Source organism: Theropithecus gelada, chromosome 1 (assembly GCF_003255815.1).
Source record: "Theropithecus gelada isolate Dixy chromosome 1, Tgel_1.0, whole genome shotgun sequence".
Taxonomy (NCBI): domain Eukaryota; kingdom Metazoa; phylum Chordata; class Mammalia; order Primates; family Cercopithecidae; genus Theropithecus; species Theropithecus gelada.
Genome location: NC_037668.1, coordinates 102,457,857 through 102,480,004, shown reverse-complemented (window position 1 = coordinate 102,480,004; position 22,148 = coordinate 102,457,857). Strand labels below are relative to the sequence as shown.

Sequence of the window (22,148 nt, the reverse complement as noted above, 5' to 3'; positions counted from 1 at the left end):
CTGTCTATAAACGGGAGACCCAGAATAGCCAGTGGTAGAGTTCAAAGGCCTGAGAGCTGGAGAGTCGATAGTGTACATTCCAACCTGAGTCTGAAATCCTGAGAACCAGGAGCACCAAGGGCAGGAGAAGATGGATGCTCCAGCTCAAGCAGTCAGGCAGAGAGCAAATCTTCCCTTCCTCCACCTTTTTGCTCTATTCAGGCCTTCAGTGGATAAGATGATGCTACTCACTGGGAAGGGCTATCGCCTTTCTCAGTCTACTGGTTCAGATGGTAATCTCTTAAGGAAACACCTTCACAGACACACCTAGAAAGAATGTTTAACCACATATCTGGGTATCCCATGGTCCAGTCAAGTTGACACATAAAATTAACTATCATAGGGGGTGTTACTGGCACCTGGGGTAGAGACCAGAAAGCTGCTAAACATCCTACAATGCATGGCACAACTCCCCACCCTCTCAACAAATATCAACAGTGCCAAGGTTGAGAAACCTTGATTTAGAGGATGTCCAAGATTCCTTTGCTAACCTTATTTCTCTTGCCAAAACCAAAATACATGATTATCCTTCAATTTGCAGCCTTCTTGACCTAAAACTTGTTACTGTTTTTACCAATATGGCTGGAAAAAAATATACTCAGTGGATGTCTTGTTGAAATAAAATACACTCCTAAATCAATTTTCTATTTCACCAAAGAATCTTTAATCACAGAGGTTAACACTAGAAGTAACATAATGAGAAAAGAAAATGAACAATGTTCTAAGAAATCAAACCCATAGCTGTCAAACACAAGTCTACATAATTCAGTCCTGGAAAACATAATTATTATCTGTCCACCACAGACTTAGGCTCCATCTCCAAGTAATGATCTAATTTTTTTTTTTAATTTACAAAATTAAAAACAATTCTTCATATACATTCTGTCTTGGTTCTTTTGCGTATTATTCCTTAGGCACAAATCCAAAGCCTGCTAATAGTGGGGAATTAAATAGGACCAGTAAATACCATTCCAATATAAGGAGACCTTTGAGAATAAAATGTTATAGTTGGAAGCCAGCTTGCCGTGGTTGGAATCGTTGCTGTCAGTTCGGGGAAAAAACTCTCCTTAGGTATATGCCGAATGCTGTCAGCTGCTGTCCTCAAAGCTGCTACTATTTCGGCAAAAATGAAAATGCATTGGGCTCATGGGATCGGATACATAGCCTGCATGAGAAAAGAAGTTCAGTTGTTACTTACTAGTCTTTCAGTACATTCCCCAATTTTTTATTACCAGCCTGAACCAGGCAGGTCTTCCAGATCATGTGAACAGAGAATCTGGACAATGGTTGCTGGTGAGTGTTTGCAAAGCAGAAGCAACATTTACAATGAAAACAGAGAGCTGAGACCAGGCAAATATGAATGATGAATGTCTAATTCGGACCCAAGCTGGCTAGGTGGCATTTTGGGTTTGGAGTAAAGAAGGGTACAGCTCAGGTAGATGGCATGCCAGGCTGGCTAAAAGCACAGGCCTTCACGTCAGGCAAATCTGGGTTTAAGCACGGATTCCACTACTTGCTGGCTCTGTGACTTTTGTCAACTTAAACTTTCTATGCCTCAGTGTCTTCATCTGTAAATGGGAGAAATAATAGCACTTATTCATAAGGTCGGCAATGCACCTAAGACAATTAGCACTGTCTGATACCCAGTGAATGCTAAACAAACAATGGCTATAGAAAGGAAGGTGGAGAGAGAGCAGTAAAGAAAAAGGAAAGAGGCCAGGCGCAGTAGCTCATGCCTGAAATCGAGCACTTTGGGAGGCCCAGGCAAGCGAATCATGAGGTCAGGAGATCGAGGCCATCCTGGTCAATATGGTGAAACCCCATCTCTACTAAAATACCAAAAATAGCCGGCTGTGGTGGCACATGCCAGTAGTCTCAGCTACTCGGGAGACTGAGGCAGGAGAGTCACTTGATCCCAGGAAGCAGAGGTTGCAGTGAGCCGAGATTGCGCCACTGCACTCCAGCCTGGTGACAGAGCAAGACTGTCTCAAAAAAAAAAAAAAAAAAAAAAAAAAAAAAAGAAAGGGAAAGGAAAGAGCCTTTGTTTCTCAAACCAGATGGCTTTGTTTGTTTTCTTCTCCCTGGTAGCCCAAATTTTAAAGGTACATAAAATTCTCAGGTCTAAATACCAGTGGCATTTGATGCCCTTTGAAGCAATAGCCTTGGATGTGTCCAGAGAATGAACCTAGTGGCTCAGGATCAGGCCACTCTCCAAGAGAACCACAGGGCTATGTATAGGGAAGCAGTTTTCTTTCCACTCTGAAGCAAGAAAGCCATTCATTGCTTCTGTGAAAGTGAGTAATTTGTCAATAGCTATTGCTGCTTTTGCTTCCCTTTGATAGCTGAGCTTTCATAACCAACCCAGTCATCTACATTTTCATTAAGACACCTAGCAATATGCAGTTGGATAGACATATTTATTTTCATAAGAAAGGTCTCTGTCAAAATATCTTAGGTAGCACATAAACTCTCTTGAGAGAAAATGCCACTGATAGTGATACTCCTGTCAACTGCTATCTCCCACTCACTTCTTTTGGAACTGGCTCTGGTCAGATGTGAGGAAGGTTATGATGGGGCAGGATGAGATGATGGGCAGTGGGATATGTATCAGCGAATCTAAATTCTGTGTAGACTAAAACAAAATCTACCTCCTACAGCAAAATATTTTCTATATCCAGGCTTAAAATGAGACTTCATTTCAGGCACAGATAGATGCTTTCATAAACCTGTAATACTTTTATGACCATAATCAGCCTTCTAACATACCACATGCAATTTTACTGGCCTGTGATATTCCAGTGCCTCTTGCCCCATAGGACTCCAGTGGAAATTTGATTGTGGACATATGTCCCACAAGGGTGGGTGGGCTCTCCCCTCAGGAATGAGCAGCAAAATCAGTAAAGCATTGAGGCTAGCATTTATTGTTGATGCCATTATTGCCAGAATGTAAGAATAGATGTGTTGGATTGTGGACCCAGTCGGTTTAAGAGGAACTCAACTGAAATTTGACCATAGGCTTTAGGAAAGGACTGAACCAAGTCTGCATGTTTTGTTACTTTAAGGTAAAAGATCTCAGGTATAGAGAAAACAGCTATGTGTTTCATTTTATCTCCATTTTTGAGCTCTGCTCTTTGACAGCAAAGCAGAGGGAGAAGCAGCCTATAAAATTGCTGTTATATTGCAATCAGTTTGGAAATAGAATAAAGGGCAATTAAAGGGTTCTTTCCTGTGTGATGTGATGCTCCTAATGGGAGATATCAAATGTATCTTCTTTGTTTATAGGTACTCTCACTGCATCCAAACACCCTCATGTTTTCTTCCATCCCTGAGACAGATATGCATAGGAAAACCCAAATTTTGCATTATTACACCACATTTGTCTTACTTCTCCATCTTGGGGGGATTCTTCTTTAAGAAACAAATTAAGTTAAAGAAATGCTTCATCTTGAAACCTCACCACTAAAGGAAAGACTTCTGGTCAAAGCACATGTTTCAAAGGATGCCCTATATTTTGTGGTTGTGAAGTTACATCTGTAAAGGTTTGAAGAAACAATATTATATCTATTAAAAAATGTGAGGATGTGACACTTGGAGTGCATTTTCCCCTCAAAAGGATCTGTTACTGGACTGGCCAATTATGTTGTAAAGCTGATGATAAAAAGCACTCATCTGCATTCTAGACACGTATTGGGAGTCAGAAGCACAAAGTTTCCCTTTTTTTAATGTGCCCAAGTAGTTTGTCTGCATCCATTCAGAACATATATTTTTCTTTGTTTCTTAAAAGGTTTCTAATGCCTTAGGTAATGAGTCTTTGCAGATGAGGTGAATTGGTGAGGATCCCAAAGCTGAAGGTCTCCTGGGTCTCTTGCCCCCTATCCAGGATCACATCATCCAATTTATTCTTTCCCAAACCCAGCTCTTATAATAAATCTGATCTCTTTAACCGACAGACACTTTTTCAGTTCTTCATATAGTCAAAGGAAGTAGCAGTGGATAAATGGGCCCACTGTGCTAAAATTCCAATTAGACATAGTGCCTCTCAGGCTTAAAGGTTGGTAAAAGGACATCCCAGCCCTAACACATTGATATGGCAGCTGATGATAAAGGCAATTGTCCACCCTCTGGCTTCCAGAGGCCTGAAAAAACTTTGCTAATTATTTCCAAGAGCTTTATTAATTCTTTCTGAAGAAGCCCTGTGTAAAATGGATCCCATCAACTGTCCTCACCGCCTCTCCAGCTGTTTGAAGGAATGGCTGGATTTGCACTTTACCCTTGAGTGCTTGGCTAAAGGGGAAGAGCTCTCCCAACATATTATGTCATTGTGAAAATTCATCTCTTGTTTTTCCTCTCCCTGCCTACACACACTTAATGTGGGACTTAGAAGCAATGGACTTAATAAAATGTTGACAAAGTATTTGGAATATCATGAGAAGAAGGAGTTTTTTTTTTTTTTTTTAAAGAGTTGTACTTTTTTCTATGTACACAAACACAAACAGGCATTCACAAATAATCACACATATACTTACACACTCATGCACACTCCACACATGCTCACACACACGTTATTAACCTTAAAGGTAAATGAGTTATAAAAGACATATAAAATCAAATTTTATACTTTTACATTTTTAAAGCATCTGCCATTTTGGATATTACAATATGCAATGTTTTCTCCCTTTTCGTTAAATAGATATCACCTTCCTAAGGGTAGTTTTCTTAACAAACCTAACGAATCTGTCTACTTACCATATTTGTCAATGGGTGAGTATTGAAGACTTCTTTTCATCTCCTCCAAAGACAGACCTTGAGAGGAATATTGTCCAGCACTGGAAAATTAATAAAACACATAGTTTCACAGTGTGGTGATCTGATAATAACACTTTTATAAACACAGAATTTTTCCACTCAATATAGATCCGAGAGAAATGGCAAAGTGATACAAAGAAGCTTTTATCTTAAAAGTGATTAGTTGGGAAAGAGTTCAGAATTATTTGGTTTAAGTCATATCTAAGTGTGAATCCTGGCTCTTATGCATAGGTTACATTTCTAGCAGTATAACCTCAGGTATGCCACCCTTTCTGAGCCTCAGTTTATTTATCTGTAAAATAGGAAAAGAACATAAATAATTTCCAGTTTGTGCTTGTAATCCTTACTAAAAAGAACTAAAACAAGAACATTATTATCTTAGTAATAATATAAATAAAATACATCCCAAGAAGCATTATTATATTATTTTTATGATAATGATAATATATAGTGATAATATTCATTACATGATTCTTTTGTGTTTATATATATTACTTTACATATAATATCATTTCCTTATTTGATAGATAACAAAACTGACACTGAAACAATTAAGTAACTTGTCACACAGGTTGGCTAATAGTTCATCCAGGATTCAAATCCAAGTCTTTTAGATTCCAAAGATGATGTATTTATCTACCATCAAATATGAAGCTCTTCCTGATTCCTACCTTCCTGACCCTTCTCCTTTCTCAAACTCCTCCTGCTCTTTTGCCCATTTGGCAAATGGGGTCACTTTCTTTCCAGTTCATTTGACTCAAAACCTGAATTTATCAAAACCCTCATCCTAAAATCTACATCCATCAGTTAATTATATATCTATTATCTCTCTTGAAGCCATTCATCATTTGTCATTCTCAAAGCAACTACTCTAGTTCCCACTAGAACTTCACCATGACTGTAGAAGAACTTTTTTTTTTTTTTAATTACACTTTAAATTCTAGGGCACACGTGCACAACGTGCAGATTTGTTACATATGTATACATGTGCCATGTTGGTGTGCTGCACCCATCAACTTGTCAGCACCCATCAACTCGTCATTTACATCAGTTATAACTCCCAGTGCCATCCTTCCCCCCTCCCCCCTCCCCATAATAGGCCCCAGTGTGTGATGTTCCCCTTCCCATGTCCAAGTGTTCTCATTGTTCAATTCCCACCTATGAGTGAGAACATGCGGTATTTGGTTTTCTGTTCTTGCGAAAGTTTGCTGAGAATGATGGTCTCCAGCTGCACCCATGTCCCTACAAAGGACATGAGCTCATCCTTTTTTTTGACTGCATAGTATTCCATGGTGTATATGTGCCACATTTTCTTAATCCAGTCTGTCACTGATGGACATTTGGGTTGATTCCAAGTCTTTGCTATTGCGAATAGTGCCACAATAAACATATGTGTGCATGTGTCTTTATAGCAGCATGATTTATAATCCTTTGGGTATATACCCAGTAATGCAATGACTGGGTCATATGGTATTTCTAGTTCTAGATCCTTGAGGAATCACCATACTGTTTTCCACAATGGTTGAACTAGTTTACAGTCCCACCAACAGTGTAAAAGTGTTCCTATTTCTCCACATCCTCTCCAGCACCTGTTGTTTCCTGACTTTTTAATGATCGCCATTCTAACTGGTGTGAGATGGTATCTCATTGTGGTTTTGATTTGCATTTCTCTGATGGCCGGTGATGATGAGCATTTTTTCATGTGTCTGTTGGCTGTATGAATGTCTTCTTTTGAGAACTGTCTGTTCATATCCTTTGCCCACTTTTTGATGGGGTTGTTTGTTTTTTTCTTGTAAATTTGTTGGAGTTCTTTGTAGGTTCTGGATATTAGCCCTTTGTCAGATGAGTAGATTGCAAAATTTTTCTCCCATTCTGTAGGTTGCCTGTTCACTCTGATGGTAGTGTCTTTTGCTGTGCAGAACCTCTTTAGTTTAATTAGATCCCATTTGTCAATTTTGGCTTTTGTTGCCGTTGATTTGGTGTTTTAGACATGAAGTCCTTACCCATGCCTATGTCCTGAATGGTGTAGAAGAACTCTTAATTCTCCCAGCCCTCAAGCCAGTTCTTTCCATTTCAGTTACTAGTATTACATCATTCAGTTACCTTGAGCCAAAATTCTTGGAGTCATCCTTTGTAATAGCGTCTTTCTCTCACGTTTCTCCCTCAATTCAAGTTTTTTAGCTCAGCCTACAAAACATAATCCTAATCTATCCACCTCTCTCCAGCCTCAAGGCCTAGACTAATCTTTTTCTTCTTTGGGCTTTTCCAGTTTGCCACCTAATTGATCTTCCTGCTTTCACTTCTGTCTCTATATTGTCCATTCTTCATATATTATCCAGAGTGATCTTTTCAAAATATAAAACAGATTACGTCATTCACCTACTGAAAACTTTTCAATGGCTTCCCAGTTCATTTAGAATAAAATACAAATATTCTACCTACAAGGTCCTGGTCCTGCCTATTTCTCAAACTTCAACCCATTCCCCTCTCCATCATCTTTTGCTAAATACTTCTTTTTGGCATTCTTTCTGCCTCTTGAACCCTCCAAGCTCTTTCCCAATTCAGAGCTTCTGCATTTGTTAACTCTTCTTGTAATGCTCTTCTTAATAAATGCAAATCCCCTTTTGCCGAACACTTGCCCTGCCTTCATCTATCACTGCCTCCTCTGCCATTTAGGCCTCAGTTCAGGCCTGGGACAGTCACAGATCCTGACCACCACTCTGAGTGAATACTCCTCTGCCCATGGCCACTCTCTATCACATCACATCACTTTATTTTCTTCTTTCAGAACTATAGAAAATTATCTTGTTTATTTATCTGTTTACTTATATACCCTCCATATTCTTTCCACACAATGAGGGTGGGGACTTGTCTCTCTTGTTCCCTGCTGTATCCTCAACACTCAGAACAGTTCCTGGTACATAAGAGAAGCTTAACAAAGAGTTTTTGGAGCATTTAATAGAATTAATAGATCCTTAAATGACATTCTCTCCCCAGTCATTCAGTACTCCCCCTAAAGGGTCCTATTATAATAAAAACCTTACCACAGCATTCCCCTGCAATTCCCCAAGCCGATATACCAAGTTCTCTATAGCCCTACTTGTGTCTCTGTGTCTTGTATTCTACAATTCCTCAACACATTTTTTGCCCAAGTTCAAGCCAGACTAATAAACTGAATTTTTCAAACATTCCTCAGTTTTCTCTTCTCTATGACTGTGGCTGAGCTGCTCTCAACTGCTTGAATATGCTTATTTATCCCTGACAGGAAGCAGTATAGTACTATGGTTAAGAATGAGCATTGTAGTGCCAGACTCCTTGAATTTGAATCCTGACACCATCACTTACTATCTTGGCAAGTTATTTAACTATTCTAAGCCTCAGTGATGCAACTATAAAATGGGAATTATAGCAAGACTTAGCTTATAAAGTTAATCATGAGACTTAAAAGAGTTAATAAGTTTAAAGCACTTTGAACATTGCTGAAATTTAGTAAGCACTCAATAAATGTTACCTACTTTTATTATTCTTCAAGGTCCAACTCAAAGTTGGTATCTTCCTTGAGGCCCTCTTGAAAACTCCCAGTCAGAATTAACCTCTTCCTCTTCCATATCCCTCTAGAACCTGATAATTCTACACAGTACTCATCAGAGTCTGCCTTAGTGTAGAATTATCTGTATTTGTATGCTAGTGAACCTTGTTAGACAGATAGTTCCTGGAGGTCAGAGATTATGTCTGACATCTTTGGATTCCCCACAGGGGTTAGCCAATACTTTGCAAATACTTAAAATAAAAGTATGTTAAATTAAATAAAATTAGATTATTACAAAATGTTCATTTAAAGACATCAGATTTTCCTGAAAGCTAACATCAGTTCACACTGATTAATTTTTTCTACCTGCCTTAAAAATGACTGCGTCTTTGGCCTCACTTCCTTAAGCTATAGAGTAGACACGCTTTTTTTTTTTTGAGAGGGAGTCTCACTCTGTCGCCCAGGCTGGAGTGCAGTGGCCGGATCTCAGCTCACTGTAAGCTCCGCCTCCCGGATTTACGCCATTCTCCTGCCTCAGCCTCCCGAGTAGCTGGGACTACAGGCGCCCGCCGCCTCGCCTGGCTAGTTTTTTGTATTTTTTAGTAGAGATGGGGTTTCACCGTGTTAGCCAGGATGGTCTCGATCTCCTGACCTCGTGATCCGCCCGTCTCGGCCTCCCAAAGAGCTGGGATTACAGGCTTGAGCCACCACGCCCGGCGACACGCTGTTTTTTTTAGAAGAAAGCAATGCTTAAAAAAAAAGACAAAGTATTAACTTAAATGGGACATGATGTGTTCTCAATCAACATTAAACATGGCAATAGAATATCACTCAAGACATTTTTCAAAATGTAATTTCCCTTATTAATAAGACCTAACTTCTTTAAAACTCTATCTCCTTTTAAGAAATGTGCTATACACAGTAGTCTTGGCAACACAAGATAATAGGAAATCAATATTTTATCACCAAAATGGCTATCTGGTTTCCTCTAAATAAAAGCTCATATCCAAGCTGCTCTGTTTGTTCAGTTGCTAAATGCAATCCATGTCAGGGGACTTAACCTTTTTGCCCAAGAGATAGATACCACATAGTCTGGCTCCAGATGCTGTTCTAGGATGACAGACAGATGGAAGCTACCCATGGCCAGGTCAAATAAAACAGAAGAACCCAGACCCTGATCAATGGAACTAGCTGTTTCAACCCATGCGCATCCAGACTTCAGCAAGTGTTTCACAGATGCCCGGGTTTAGAAGATACATCAGGACCTCTATTTGCTGAAGTTGTGGTCAGTGAAAATAAGGAACTTACAGCGATGCAGTTGCCTCAAGAATTCAACAAAAGTAAATGCGAACTAATGACAGGTAAGGAAAGCACTCAATTTTGCAAGTATTTCAACATTGCTGGTCAACTAGGTAGTCTTCCTTATGCTAAAAAGATGATCTATATTACAGATGGCCATATATATGAATTACTAGTTACTATATGGGTAATTTTGTGCATGTAAAATAAAACTTTATTTTATAAAAAGAGAGTAACAGTCTTTAGGTTAGTTTTTGCATACTACCATGTTATATTAGTATATATTATTTTAGTGCTAATTCAAATTAGCTCCATGATGTATACATAAATATAAACATTATCATCAGTCACTGTTTTTATAAAGGTACATTAGGATATGAATAATTTATTAAAATGAAGAATAGAACCAAATTTTTTAAAAATTATTTTTACTAATTAATTCATGCTTTAGGGGTATAGATGTCCTAGTGAACATCTGCCAATTAGACCAGTTCACACTCAAATCCACAATATGTAAACTGTATTTTGGAGTGTGCATGCCATTTAGGCCATGGCTTGTCAGAACAAACTAGCCTGTTTGCAAATGGTCACATTGTCTGTGAATGAATTAATGCACCCTGGGTAAAGACAGGAACCAGGGCATTTAAAACTAATGGCAGAAGAGTGAAGAATAATAGGAAAAGTGCTAGAAAATAATATATGCAAATATAGCCTCAACTCCCCAAAGCAGGAGTAAGACAGAGCCTACAAACTAGGCTAGTGAGTTAATGTACATTATAGGCAAAGCTTCAGAAAGGAATGATTTAAACAGAAGATTTCCACACTCTTGGAAAAATACTGATTCCTAGGAGCTACCATGGATACATTAAGAAAAGAAAATCATTCTAGATTTACTTTATTATATTTTTGGTGAAGATAAATATAAAGGGGAAATCAATAGGCTAGAACATACAACTGGATTCTAGCAGAGTGTTGGACAGAATTACTCCTGACTGCTTTGTAAGTAAGAAGGGGAGATCGGTGCCAGATGACAAGTGGTTAGACTGAATTGTGACTGACTGAATATCCACAATTGACACAGTCTTCAAATGGTGAAGGCATTTCATATAGATGACATTCCCACAGAGTTAAGTTGAGCCTTAGACATCGACAACAATTAAAACAAAACACAGCACTTCCTAAGATTAGAACTGTCCAAAAATAGATTGAATTGTTCTAGTAGGGGATACTGCTCCATCCCTAGAAGTCTGTAAGCTAAGGACTGAAGCACCTCTTGGCTGTAGAGGGATCCAGGCACCTATCTGTAGAGGGATCCAGGTGCTGTAGAGGGATCCAGGCACCTACCTGGAGGTCACAAGATGTGACAAGTGACGTTCCAGATTCCTCCATTTCTTACATTCTGTGATTCTTTTTTTGTTTGTTTGATTTGAGATGGAGTCTCTCTTCATCATCCAGGCTGGATTGCAGTGGTGCAATCTCGGCTCATTGCAATCTCCGCCTCCCAGACTCAAACAATTCTTGTGCGTCAGCAGAAAAGTAGTTGGGATTACAGGAATGTGCCACCATGCCCGGCTAATTTTTTGTATTTTTAGTAGAGATGGGGTTTCATCATGTTGGTCAGGCTGGTGTCGAACTCCTGTTGATCCACCCACCTCGACCTCCGAAAGTGCTGGGATTACAGGTGTGAGCCACAGCGCCTGGTCACACGTGATTCTTTAGAAGGCATTCGTGAATCATGTAGACTTTGAGAAGCTAGCTTTGGCATTTTGGAAAGGCAGAGTGAGATTACACAGTCCCCATTTAGGCAGGAGACTTTTATCTTCCTTATCTGACATGTCCAACATTTGGCCAGGGCTGAATGCCTGATTTGTACATACATGCCACAGTGCATCTGGCTATACGTTAACACTGCTACTCAGCGTGCTGTTAGTAGCTTTTGTCTAAATACATTTCATTTGAAATGGTAACTGAAACATGCAATATGCCTGAAGGAACCATTGCATTTAGTGCTCCATTTCAAAGGAGGAACTACATTGGCATTTAAAATGAAGCAAAGGAAACTGTAGAGAAACCACTTTCACATAAACCCATCGTTAAGGATTTGAATGACAGGTTGTGTAAGGCTGGCACTAGGAAATCCAGAGTTGCTTAACAAGAATTCTTATATAAAAGAAATTTGTAGAATATTCATGTTGCAATGCTTACAGGATAGAGGAGATACTCCTAAAACTCTATGCAATTTAATCCAAAGAGATATATTGTTAAGCAAGTCCCAAGAAGAAATACAAAAAATAATGTCTGAAGAGACTGGGGAATTCTGGTGCCATCTCTTTAGTGTGGTGGGACCAGGCAGTGTCACAATGAATCCAAATGGCCCCATTTAGAGCCTTGAAAATAGACAGTGTTGTGGCTTCCAAACTATAGCCTGCCAAATGTTTTTGGTATTGGAGCAATGAATCATGGTTTTGGCTGTGGGATTTCATGAATTCTCAGAATATTTGTTAGTGCCACAATTGCTTCTGACTGAATTGCATTCCAAAGAAGACTTCAGATGGATATGCAGTCCAAAAGGAATCATTTTTTAAAATCACGCTCTTCTGAGTGTGGCTTTTGCAAACTTGGGAACTTTGATTTGATGAATTATAACAGATGTATACTATTTTACATGGCTTGAAAGTAAGAGTGAAATTAAAACAATTAAATAAAAATAAAGAGACCTAGAACATTAAGTTTGACTATGATATAATAATAATAATTTTTTATACTTGTAGAAGGCTTTATAGCTTGCATACACTTTTCTATCGACTAGCTTGTAACATTTTTACAAAACCCCTGTAGGGTGTCTGGGAAGGAATTAATTTCACCTGCGTTTTGGGGATGCAAAGTCAGGCTCAGAAAGTTTGAATGACTTGCAGAAACTCACAATGCTAGCCAGAGGCAAAAACCTAACTTGAACAGAAGTTTTTCAGACTTTCATTCCATACTCTTTCTACTAAAACACACTCCATTTAATAATAGCACATGTCAAACTATTGTTCAGTTACCATTTGGAGAGCTCATTGAATTACAGAGCTGATAATAAGTTACAGAGTTTTGGATTATGTGCATATGAAGATGAACACCAAATTCTTCTTAGAGAAACATCCCTTATAATCATAGCAAAATCAGAATCAGCTTTCTCATGTTTGCTTGATCTTTAAAAAATGATACTTTCCTTTATTCAACAATTGCTTGCTGTTACCTTGCTATGATGCGAAAACATGAGATACACATGCACTAAACTTTCTAAATGAGAGATTTATTATTCCTCTCAACCCTCTGATCTTTCGTAAAATTTTCTAAGCTGCATGCATGGATTCATCTTCCTAAACACAGCCTGGGCTATGTTGAACAGAAAACCATTAGGTTATTAGTGTGATTAAAGACTTCAGGCAAAATTTTCTTCCATTCAAATTGGTCCAATTAGTTTTTATGCAGCCAATAATGCCCTCAGGCTACCTGTACCCCGGAAGATTTAGCCATTTGGATTTTTAATAAGGCAACACCACTTAAGGCCTCACAAGTTTGCAAACATGTTTTGTGGTTTATTGCCATGTGTCATAACAATGTTACCTATGTGATAATATTAGCACCAGGATCAATGGCCATATGCACACTTCTCCCCTTCTTCGTGAGGAATATCTCCAAGTCAGAAGTTATCTCTTATACTCAAAAGGAAACACATACAATAATACCTGAACAGAATTTCAGTTCTTTGCCCCAATCTAAGGAACTAATACAAAGAAAAGGTGGAGAACCAGCTTGCTGAGATGCCTAATAAAGGTGTTTACACAAGGATAATAAATGTCTTGCCACAGAAAAGGCTACTAGAGTCATCTGGCTCATCCTTTTGGCATTTAGCTGAAAACAAATAGATCTATTTAAAACAGATCTGTCGGACGAGGTAAATGCCTTTCTATGCTTTGCAGTGTCTTTCTATGCAGTCCACCTTTCCTCTGGCCTAAAGAGTAAGATGATATTTCTATTAGAGACGGGAATTTATTTGGTCTAACTTTGAAATGGTCCAGACTCTTATGAATGGCCATTTGCTAATTTATCAGTTAAGTTCAACATGTTTATTTATTCATGATTTCATCCTGGCTGTTTTCAAAGCATTATTTTGCTTTTGTCAATATTTCCTACTTGACAATGTCCTAAATTGAAACAAATTTATTGCTCCCATTACAGTGAATGGGCAAGGGCGAAAGCATTTAACGGGGCCAGAGGTCAGTGCAAAATATCTCTTTCAGGAATATCAAACCCATCAGTTTTCTTTCAATGGCAAATGTCCCCAGGCTATAAAAGAACTGAAAGACTTGGCAACCAGGTCATGGTTCTGCTTGAGCCATTAGGCAAATATCCAAGGTCTCAGCTTCCCCCATTTTTAAAGGAAAAAGCAATTAGGCAAAGAATTATGAATAAGGAAAAATGCAGTGAGAACTTAAAGTGTGTATTAATTCCTAGATGGCTCATAAATTATTAAAAGGCTCAACAGTAACCTAACAACACTACCACCTCTCAATTTACCTACTAATTTAAGCAGGTATAAATGAGTCAGCAGTACAAACCATTAGGAGGCATGCTTTGCACGCCTTGACTGCTAAAACTGAGGAACATCCTCTATAGCAAAATCTTTCATAGCCCTCCGCTTCTATACTATCATCCAGAAAGAAAAAAAAAAAAAGTTTTGAGTTCTTGGGTTCTTGGTAGCATGACAGTCATAAGGCCTACTCCTTAATTCCTCATTTTCTCACCTACCATTTTACCAGGAAGGAAACTGAGGTCTTGAGAATTGAAGTAACCTATTCCAGTTCATATAGTAAGGCTGTAGTGAAATAGAGAATATAACCTAGAATTCTGATCTTCTAGTTTTATTTGATGATTTTTATTTTTATTTTTAAGGAGAGTAGGAAAACAAAATTGTTTCATACCTGCTAAGTGCCAGGGACTCTACTCGATGCTTTACAAAACTTACAAAATTTGCCCCACCTAACAACCCATTTTATATATGAGGAAACCAAGGCTCAGAGAGTCTATGTCTTATCCAAGATAACTCAGTTGTAATTCAAACCTAGGCCAGGCAATTATTAAATTTTTTCCAACTTAAACCTGTTGGCTCTAGAAGTGATTCTCAAAGTGATGTCTATATCCTTATCTCTCTCCCTTTTTCCGTGACTTTTTATCAAGCACAATGCCAGGAGCTGTGCTCTGTATTAGGAATGTAGACATGAGTGTGATGGCCATAGACCCTACCCTCTGGGGTAAATAGAAATGTAGACACATAATGGCTGGGCACAGTGGTTCATGCTTGTAATCCCAGCACGTTGGGAAGCCAAGGCAGTAAGATCTCTTGAGGCCAGGAGGTAGAGGTTGTAGTGAGCTGTGATCATGCCACTGTTCTCTAGCCTGGGTGACAGAGTGAGACCCTGCCTCAAAACAAGAAAAAACCCCATAGACATGTACAGGTAAACTTCAACACAGGAGAAGAAGGGACATGCTCTAAAGACACTCTCCTTATGCAGGGAAAATGAAGAACAACCCTGGTTCACAAGGGGGGTGGGGTCATCCAGGGATAGAGCAAGGTAGGGGCATGTGCAAAGACTTTGGAATCAAATGTCTGAAGTGAATATATGAACTTTCTTAAAAAAACCTTTTCATTTAAAAACTCTTAAACATAAAGAAAAGTTGCCACAAGTATACAGTGTTTATTTTTCTGAACCACTCGAGAGTAAGTTGCCAATCTAATGCCCATCATCTCCCAAATACTTTAGTGTATTTCTACAATAAAGACATTCTCCTACATAACCACAATACAATCATTTGATTCTTCCATCTACCCTCAGACGCCATTCAAGTTTTGCCAATTATCTCAATAATGCTTTTTACAGCAAAAGAATCTAATTCAGAATCACATGCAGCATTGAGTTGTCATGTTTCTTTATTTTCTTTCCTTCTGAAATGGTCTCAGTCTCTACTTGAATTTCATAACCATGACATTTTTGAGGATGACAAACCAGTAATTTTGCAGAATGTCTTTCAATTTGGTTTTATCAGAGGTTTCCTAATGATTAGATTGAAATTATGCATCTTCGGAGGGAAGTATCACAGAAGTGACGTTGTTTCTTTCGTTGTGTCCCATCACATTTTGATTTGTCTCATTATTGTGTTGTTAATTTTGATTACTTGATTGAGTGATATCTGATAGGCTTCCACACTATAAAATTACTCTTTTTCTCTTTGTAATTAGTAAGTATTTTGTGAGGAAGTACTTTCAGACTATATAAATATTCTGCATCTCAGACAAATTTTATTTACTTCTATCATTTACTTATATCTATATGAACTTACAGTTATAATTTTATTGATGTCCTGTCATTATTTATTTTGATAGTCAAATTAACTCATAGTTGACCACCTGGGGTGCCTTTGCTATATCCCTTTGATATATCACCATCTTTCTTTGTATCTCTCTACTTTCTGGTGCAAGATGTTTCAGGCTTATTTTCTTGTTTTGTACATTCCTTGTCTGAGCCTTAAAGCCTGTCATTTCTTCAAGTGCCTTGTTTCCTTTTGGTAAATAATAGTATTTGGAAATGAGGATCAAGGTACCAGGTGTGTTCCTGCGGATGAAGTGCCACTCCTCCCAGGCCCTCTCATTTAGCAAGCACAGCTAGAGCATATGTATGAGAATACATAGGTGTGTAAACACATTTAGACTTCACTCTGTCAAAGCATAAGTTTCCAGCAACATCTCCAATTCCAAACTAACAAGCCGAGTGGATTCTAGTTTTCATTCTCTCCATATTTACAACACCATTCTCTGACAGTGAGAAACCCAACTCCCATTATCCTAAATATATTTACTTATTTGATCATTGTCCCTGAATGTACAAATCTCCCATTGCTGTTGCACCCTTTCCCCACTCCAACACACACACAGATATCCTCCTTTACCCACAAGGGCTCCAATATCCCACACCCATGTGGAAGGCTTCCTCACTCTCATGTGTTCTGACACCCACACGCCTATTCCCCACCTGCCTGCCCCAAGTGGGTCCGCTCCTCACTTACCTGGGGATCCAGCACTCAGCACTGTACTATGTCCCTATGCCATGCCTTCCTTACCCTGCTCAGGCTCCAGCCCCTTGCTTGCACTGGGCTGCCTGCCCACACATACACCTTCTTCACTACCCTTATGCTCCAACTTCCTTCCACCAGGCACTTTCCTGTGCCCATGTCCTTCTTAGCCTGCATGGAAGCACAGTGGCACTACTCTGTAGGATGTCCTGCTTACCATGCTTGGGCTCTGGCCTTACTTGAGCCACTGTTCTCTCCACCCTTCTCATAGATACCCTTCTTCCTGGGCTTGGATTCTGAGCTCCTATGCCAGGGTGCTTTCCCATGTGGCTACCTTCTTTACCATACTTAAGCACTACCACCTTGGCTGGGCAGCCCCAACCTCCTGTGGAAACCCTTTCCTTCTTCCACTTTTGTTCTGACACCCTATGCCAGGCAGTGCCACTCAACACTCCCATCCACCACATAGACATTCTCCACACCTTACTTGGATTCTAACATTCTGCTCCATATCCATTGGGGAAGTCCACCTTACTCAGCCCTGTCTAATGACTTTCAACCAAATCATTCATGAAGGGAAGGGAAGGGAAGGGAAGGGAAGGGAAGGGAAGGGAAGGGAAGGGAAGGGAAGGGAAAAACAGTAACAATGGTGAAAGTTTTAAAATGCTAATCAGATCATGTCACCTCCCTGATTACAATTCCTCAATGGCTGACCAACACATGTAGATCAACAACCTAACACCCTGTCTGATAAAGCCCTCATGACCTGGACTCTATCTGGAACTTCATCTTGTGCCACTCTGCCCTGTCTCCCCTCCCTATCCACCATGGTGGCCTTCTGGTTCTCCTTTTTGCTCATGCCTTGGAAACCCCACATTTGCTTTTCAGCTCTGCTGAATGCATTTCTCAGAGTCTTCTTATGGCAGACTTGTTTTTGTCATTTACCATCTCATCTAACCTTGTGTTTCCTATTTTCTCCTGTGCCTTGTTTCTCAGTAAATATGGATTAAACAAATGATGGAATGAATGAATGATGTTTCCTCTTCTGCAATTTTATTCATGTTTATCTTTGTCTGTTTACTCTGATTCTTTTTAACAAAGTTTGTGGTCATTGGTGAACCTCCTTTCATTTCTTTAGCCACTGCTCAAGGATGAGCCTTATGAGTCTCCATGTGCCTGGCACTTCCCACAGCACCTGGCACGGACTAGTAAAAGTGTTTATAGTGACCTGAAGGTAGCCTTCATATTTTTCCACAGGGAGATGGATTTCCAATGTATACAGTTTTGGGACTATGTGACTTGAACAAATATAGATTTTATGCTTTTAGAGCAGGCAGGGATCAGCAAACTTTTCCTGTAAAGGACCAGACAGTAAATATTTTAGGCTTTGTGGACCATATGGTCTCTTGCAACTACTCAACTCTGCTGTTTCAGTGCAAACACAGACATAGATAATATGTAAACAAATGAGTGTGGCTGTATTCCAATAAAGCTTTGGGAAACAAGCAGGGAGTTGAATTTACCCATGAGTTGTAGTTTACCAATCTCTTTTTTAGAGTGTCAGATAAGTCCTATATGTGTTGCTCTCCTAAGCTGCCTTGTACCTTTGGGCCAAACAATGATATCTCAGTGAATGTAAGATCTCCATTCTTCTTAGATTTTCATAGCTTCTCCTAGGAGAGGAATGTTAAAGACTAAAATGCATGAGCTAATGGAAAACAGAAAAAATACCCAATTTATATTGATTTAGTGTTTACCATATATTAGACATGTAGAAATTGCATTCTCACGTCATCTTCGTTGCAACCTAATGAAGAAGATGATATTATTTTCATCCTATAGCTGAGAAATTTGAGACTTGAAGAGCTCAACCAACATGGCCAAGGTCACAGGTTATAAGTCGTAGAACTTGAATTTGAACTCAGGTCCATCTGAGCCCAAGCTTTTAACCACTACTTTATACTCATGGCCACTGGGTAGTTACATAAATAAAAATCACAAAACCAATTTTATTGATGGAAGATAAAAGCAGCAACTAGATTGGAGCCTACAGAGCAATACATATTCTTTTCCCCTATTGGATTGAGGAAAGTTCAAAGGCCACCTTTGTTGATTTTAGATCTCTGGGCTCCTTTGTGTGAATTCAGATCCCTGCAAGAAATTCCATGTTCCTTTGTTCTTTATGACAAGCCAGTCTGAATGGGAAGGTTTTAAAACTCCCTAAACTCTTTGAACATGCAGAACATTGATCTTCACAAACCATTTGAAATACCCTAAGGAGGTTGCAAAATTACAAGCAATGTTTTTTTGTTTTGTTTTGTTTTAAGTGAATGTATACCAAACCTCTGGGACCCTTTGCTTCATCATACAACACCAAAGCTTTCCTCTCCTCCTCTGTGTATTCTTTGCTGTCAGACCCTGAATAAAAATGATATTATGTAGTGGGGGTGCCTTGTTCTCATTGAAAACCTCTTCTCTTGCCGGTAATGTGGGGGCTCTTACCCCACTCTGGTGTGAAGTGCTGTGATGCTTCTTTGAATCCTGGGGCAATCCAGGGTTTGACATTTCCTGCTGGGCCAGCTGCTGCTCTTGGCTTTTGTATTGACAGGAACATGACTGTGGATGCTGTAAGAAGTACTCTGTGGCCTTCTGCACAGCCAGGCCTCCATGATCATATTTATATTGGTATTTATTAAGCTTTAATATGTGGCACACCAGAAGCACATTCCTTCAGAATAGGAGTCATGCTTTGTTACTTATCTCGTAGCCCTGGCATTTGGACACAGAGTTTACTTGCAACACTTATTTTAAAAATAAATTTGGTTGAACTGAGCCCCTGGTCATTTCTTCAGCCTCATCTCTCAGACTCAATGTTCTATGCAGGTTGGCCAAGTGGTCAGGAACTTGGGGTGTGAAGCTGACTGAGCCAGTTTTCAGTCTGGGCATCTCTACTTCCTAGCTGCTGGCCTTGAGCAGATTATTTTACCTTCCTGTGCCTCACATTCCTTTTTTGTTGCATGAGGACAATAACAATACTTATCACATATGTAGTTATTTGTGAGAATTATATGAGATGGTATAGATGCAAAGTGCTTAGAAGAATCCCTAACACACAGTGGGTGCTCAGTATTAGCTATCTTATTATTGTTGTTATTTTTCTCATTCTCATGTATGCCTGCAGCATTCTTTCCTCCCCCTCTTCCACTGGATAATGCTACTGATTTTTCAGCCCTCAGCTTCCCCAACACTTGGTTAGGTGTCCTCTGTAGCATGTTTTTTATCACACTGAAGAATCTCATCTTTCATTCTTTGTCTCTTTCCCCAGTATCCAGCTCATAGCCCAGGCTAAGTAAAATACTTACTATATAATTGAATGCATAGAAAGTAGGTATAAAAGAGCAAATTAATTGGCAACCTCTCCTTCCAGCCCCAAAGTACCTCAGCCAGAGCAATCCTTTTAGAAACAACCCTAATGATGTTACCTCTCTGCCCAAACCCCTGCAGTGGCACGCATCTCAATCATAGTAAATCTCCAAGTCTTGCCAGTGGCCAGTCCCCTTTCATGATGTGGCCCCCTTAGTTCCTTTTTTTTTCTGTTTCTTTTTTTCCTTTTTCTCTTTTCCTTTCTTTTTTTTTTTTTTTTTTTGTTACAGGGTCTCGCTCTGTCACCAGGCTGGAGTGCAGTGGTGCGATCTTGGCTCACTGCAGCATCCGCCTCCTGGGTTCCAGAGATTCTCCTGCCTCAGCCTCCTGAGTAGCTAGTATTACAGGTGCCCACCACCATGCCCAGCTAATTTATGTATTTTTAGTAGAGACGGGGGTTTCACCATGTTGACTAGGATGGTCTTGATCTCCTGACCTTGTGATCCACCTGCCTTGGCCTCCCAAAGTGCTGGGATTACAGGTGTGAGCCACCACACCCGGCCGTGGCCCCCTTACTTCCCTACTTCATCTCCTACTACACTTACCCATGATTATTTTCCTTCATCTGGCCTCCTGGCTATATTCTCTAAATCTGCAGACATAATCCCACCTCAGAAAATTTGCACTTGCTGTTCCTAAAACTTGCAAAGCTGTTCCCCAGGGACTTGTGGTTCTCTTGTTCACTTAATTCACGTCTTTGCTCAAATGCTATCTTCTGGGTGAGGCTTTCCTTCACCATTCTGTTTGAAATTGCAAACTACATTGCTTTCTTCACTCCCTATCCTCCATACCTACTGTAATACTATATAATTTACTTTTTAAAAAGTTGCCTGTCACTCTCCTCCCACATTAGAATAAAACCTCCATGAGGGAAGAGATTATTTTGTGTGTTTTATTTGCTGCTGTATCTCCAGAGCCTAAAAGTAAAAGCTTTAGATATTTGCTAAATGAACGAATACATTAGATTAAAGTATGCCCATTGCCCTTAGAACCAAGAAAAATGACAAATCTTTTATGAGCATCACTCCAGAAGAGATTTATATGACCTTTTCCTAATGCATTTTCCTGTACAATTTTTTAATAGGGAGAAGCTGTGTGGAGATTCCATAGCGAGTCACCAGTTGGCCCTACATACCCCAGCTGTGACCACAGCCAGTGAAACTCCACAGCAGCCCTGGATTCCACACAGTGTCAGGTGCAGAATACTTGCACTTTGCTATCTAATAGGCCAAGCCCCCTCTATTTCTGGCAGGCCCACAGAGCTATTCACTTTGCATGTTTCCATAACCATCTGAATAGGGCAGAGATCAGGCTGTTAAAATTCCCAATGCACTCTTCAGGATGCCTCTAAATACTTCTGATGGTAATTGCCACACAGTTACTCTGTGTTTTGAAGACTTTTCACATAAAAGAATTCACTGAAGCTTTTGTGGACACTGCCACCAAAATTACTGGATTGTGTTTGCAGCTGGCCACAGTTAGGCTCTTGACAAATACTTTTTGACAATTGCTTTGCAAACACAAAATTTTTGACAATTGCTTTGCAAACACAATTTTTGGTGAAAGCAACAACTCCACATTCACTCACGCCTTTGGAATTGTGGCTTGATAGAATTGCCTTGTTCTCCATATGGGCACAGGGAGTGGAACATCCCACACTGGGGCCTGTCAGAGGTTGGGGAGAAAGGGGAGGGATAAAATTAGGAGAAATGCCTAATGTAGATGACGGATTAATGGGTGCAACAAACCACCATGGCACATGTATACCTATGTAACAAACCTGCACGTTCTGCACAGGTACCCCAGAACTTAAGTATAATTTAAAAAAAAAAAAAAGAGAGAGAGAGAGAGAGCAAACCACATGCCACAGGGCACTGGTTCCTCAAGACCAAAGAAAACCTCAAAAGTTGTATTAGCAATTACCAACAACTATGTA

At 39.6% G+C, this 22,148-nt stretch overlaps 1 protein-coding gene across 1 annotated transcript in view; it reads right to left on the bottom strand.

Moving 5' to 3' along the window:
- Positions 1 to 681: 681 nt before the first annotated feature.
- The window catches only part of LOC112632005 (serine/threonine-protein kinase TNNI3K), a 310,001-nt gene continuing 288,534 nt past the window's right edge, over positions 682 to 22,148 (bottom strand). Inside the window, exons 24-25 of the mRNA XM_025397614.1 lie at positions 4,786 to 4,865; positions 682 to 1,204 (exon numbers count right to left, since the gene is read on the bottom strand). Of these exons, the coding sequence (XP_025253399.1) occupies positions 1,128 to 1,204; positions 4,786 to 4,865 (157 nt within the window). The 3' untranslated portion in view covers positions 682 to 1,127. The remainder of the gene's footprint in view (positions 1,205 to 4,785; positions 4,866 to 22,148) is intronic.